General features: G+C 36.5%; 1 protein-coding gene across 1 annotated transcript; it reads left to right on the top strand.

Moving 5' to 3' along the window:
* Window positions 1–3,262: 3,262 nt before the first annotated feature.
* On the top strand, window positions 3,263–3,613 carry LOC117033064 (keratin-associated protein 21-1-like). The gene has a single exon (XM_033124972.1). It carries the CDS (start codon window positions 3,263–3,265, stop codon window positions 3,611–3,613), a length of 351 nt encoding a protein of 116 aa, XP_032980863.1.

The following is a 3,613-nucleotide window of genomic DNA, read 5'->3' as shown; positions in this document are numbered from 1 at the left end:
TTAATTGAGAAATATTTTTGAGTATGTTTGAAAGGGCCATATCCTATACACTAAAAACAAAGCAGTAAAATTATAAACAAGTTTCCTACTTGGTATTTATATTTTATTAGGTGGAGATAAAAAAATAATTAAGATAAATTCAGACAGATTATTGATATGGAGGGAATAAAACAGATCATTGTTATGGAGAGGAAGCATTGCAATATTAGGGGGGTATTTGAGGTGGTGACAAATGAGGTGATGCCAGTTGCAAAGAAAGATTAGGAAGCACAGTAGCAAGTATAAAAGAGGAAGAGAAATCCATATTAGGTATGACAGGTGGCCAATGTTTTTCTCCTTGAAAAGACAAAGGCCTAGTTCTTTAATGGGGCTGATACAGGAATGGGATGAAAAAGTCTCATTGACCACCTGAGGTGGAGAGCCTACTGCTTGGTTGTGTTCTGACAGTAGTGTCCTTTTCTCATTGGCCTTCCAGAACTCTCTCATTTAGATCCCACAGTGGAAAAGGCCTTTCAGACTCACATTCAGCCATCAGTGATAAATGTGTCACTGTGTCCTCTCCATGACATCACAGGCGTCACTGCACAACATCTGACCCTGAGGTCGCTAGAGCTAGGAGACACCACAAAATGACCAACTCTAAGGAAGATAGTCCTGCCGTCAATATTAGCCCCGGAACGAGGCTATCTGTGCCCAGGCTGTAATTGGTCCAAGTGATGAAGAAACAAGAATTCTTTAAAAAGCAGGACAGTTTCACAGCTGGCACGTTTATAAGTCAGATCTGACAGCTGAATGTGCTGTGGGTAACTCTGAGGTTAGACTTACAAACATGGAAAGGGAATTCTACTTACTACAGCTCCTTGAATTTTTTATTTTATTTTGTTTTTTAGTTTTAGATGTACAGAACAATGTAATAGTTAAAAATTTACACCCCTTACAAAGTGATATCTCGTCTCCCCCAATTTACTACCCCTCTAATATCATACATAGCTGTTACAATTCCATTGATTCTATTCCCTATGTGGTATACTCCACATCCTGTGAATATATTTATATTTATATTTATATAGTTGATTATAGTTGACATTCAATGTCATTCAGCTTCAGGAGTATAGCTCAGTGATCAGGCATTTACACAGTCCATGAAATGGTCTTCCTAACAACACAAGTGCCCATCTGACACCCTATAAAATCTTTACAACATTATTGATTATATTCCCCAAACTGTCTTTCATATTCCCGTGACAATATTGTGACTACTAATTTGTACTTTCTGATTCCTTTACCCTCTCCCCACCCCTGTCCCATCTAGCAACCATCTGTTTAATCTCTATAGCTCTGAGTCTATTTCTCTTCTGTGGTACTATTATACAATGGAGTATTCCCTGAAAATTTAACTATTTGTTTTATTATGATCCTTATCATAGAAAGCATTAAAAAGAAACAAGGAAATATATTATGTATTGGTATTATAAGATAATTGATACAGAAAGGGCATATCACTTATTAGGCATGTAAGATAATTTATGTATCCAGAAAATAGTCTCAACAAACTAACACTTAAAAATCTTCAGAATCTGAAATGGTGTGACACTCTAGGTCAAACAGGTTTATTCTTTCAGCTTGAATAAAATGGGAAAATGGTGATAATATATCCAAATAGCTTATAGATTAAAAGAGACACAAATGTTTGAACATCTGTTTGACTTAGCCCATTTGTTTTTTATTAGAAAATAGTGATTGAGTACAAATTATGTACCAGGCACTGTAGTCAGGTTTTGCAGGCTTGAACATAATAGAGATGGTTTCTGCCATTGTGGATCAGTATTCAGAAATCTAAGTAGAAAGGTATTAGAAATAATGTGATATAGATAGAAGAATTTTTTAATAATGTATAGGTATTGTGGCCAGAAGGTAGGTTTTGGGAGTGTTTCTGAAAAACAATGTGTCTATTTAGGGAATTTGTGAAGTGGAATTTATGGTTTTGAATTTCAAAGCAGACAGAAGATGAAAGAAACCAAAAGAAAAGCAAAATTGTAATGGGGATATATTTTCTTATGCTTATTATTAGGGGTAAAAGAAGCAGAGTGATCAGATTAGACAAATTAGCAATATCACAGAAAAGTAGGTTGGAAAATTCTGAACTGAAGGAAAATGTCTAATAATGAAAATTCTCAGAAAATGAAATTGACAGCATTGTAAAATATTTGTGAAAATGCTTGTTGAAGGCATTCAATAAAGTACGGAAAACCACTCTTTCCTCTGTTGTTGAAATTCGAGTATCCAGTAGAAGGAATGATCTTTCTGCATTTATATTTCCCTTCAACTTTGATTTTATAGTTGTTAGATTAAAAATAATTTAAAATTTGATTCTGCTTGTTTCTGAATGTGGTAATGTAAGTAAAACCTAGATAAGTAAAATGAGCAAAAAATACCTCCCTCTGAAACAAACAAACTAACAACAAGAACAACAACAACAAAAAGCCCACTTTTTGTTGCTTTTTTTTTTTTTTTTTTTGACTGCATGTTGGTGACGGAATGGTTTGATATTTGGTAAGGAGTTTGAAGAAAGCGAATGTTTGGCTTTAGAAACCTATAGATAAAGAAGGGTACTTATAGATTTATAGCTATTAACCAAGATTTCTAGATCACAGCACTTTGAAATTTGGAAACATATGTTTTTTCTTTTGGGAGCTGTTCTTTGTCTTGTAGAATTAGCATCATTTTCGATTTCTACCATAAAATGCCAGTAAATATGTCTGGCAGTAGGAATCTGGGTGGGAGAAGCCTGAGAAGAAATTGCAATGAATCAGGAAAAGAGTTGGGAGTTATGTCCTTTCATATGGGCAGTAGTAGACATAGGAAAGAGTAGAGTGAAAAAGGGGAAATATTTTCCTACAGTTCCCCAAATGTGTTATATAAGGTATTTAATAGCAAGAAGTTTTGAAACAGGGTAGAAGTTTTAATTTTGGGCACATGATTCTATTGAGACAATTCATTGGCAGAGCAAATGAAAATGATGCTCTTTAAATAAAAACAGAGTCTCCAAAATGATGAGCTCATTTTAGGCAAAGCAATAATGATTGTCAACAGTGACTGGCACATAATATGTAGTTGCTTCCATATTTGTTGTCTAAGTCAGGAGAGGAATGGAATGCCCTGCCAATTACTGACAGTATATAAAGGTCCAAGGCAAGTCGAAGACAGAGACACTTCAGAAACATCCTCTTGCAACTCACCTGAGTTCTCTTCTCCTGACAACATGTGTGGAAACTACTACGGTAACTCCTGTGGCTCTGGCTGTGGATACGGCTATGGCTGTGGATTTGGCCCCTATTATGGCCGTGGCTATGGATCCGGATATGGCTGTGGTTATGGATCCGGATATGGCTGTGGCTATGGATCCGGATATGGCTGTGGCTATGGATCCGGATATGGCTGTGGCTATGGATCCGGATATGGCTGTGGCTATGGATCCGGATATGGCTGTGGCTATGGATCCGGATATGGCTGTGGTTATGGATCTGGATATGGCTGTGGATATGGCTCTGGCTGTGGTTTTTATGGCTACCGGCCCCTGTGCTATAGAAGATGTTACTCTACATGCTGCTAG

The sequence above is a fragment of the Rhinolophus ferrumequinum genome, chromosome 2, assembly GCF_004115265.2.
Source record: "Rhinolophus ferrumequinum isolate MPI-CBG mRhiFer1 chromosome 2, mRhiFer1_v1.p, whole genome shotgun sequence".
Classification (NCBI taxonomy): Eukaryota; Metazoa; Chordata; class Mammalia; order Chiroptera; family Rhinolophidae; genus Rhinolophus; species Rhinolophus ferrumequinum.
This window is presented reverse-complemented; position numbering and strand designations above follow the sequence as displayed.

What these genes read in the sequence shown, in the direction of transcription:
- LOC117033064 (XM_033124972.1), top strand. Translation starts at nt 3,263, where the DNA reads ATGTGTGGAAACTACTACGGTAACTCCTGTGGCTCTGGCTGTGGATAC.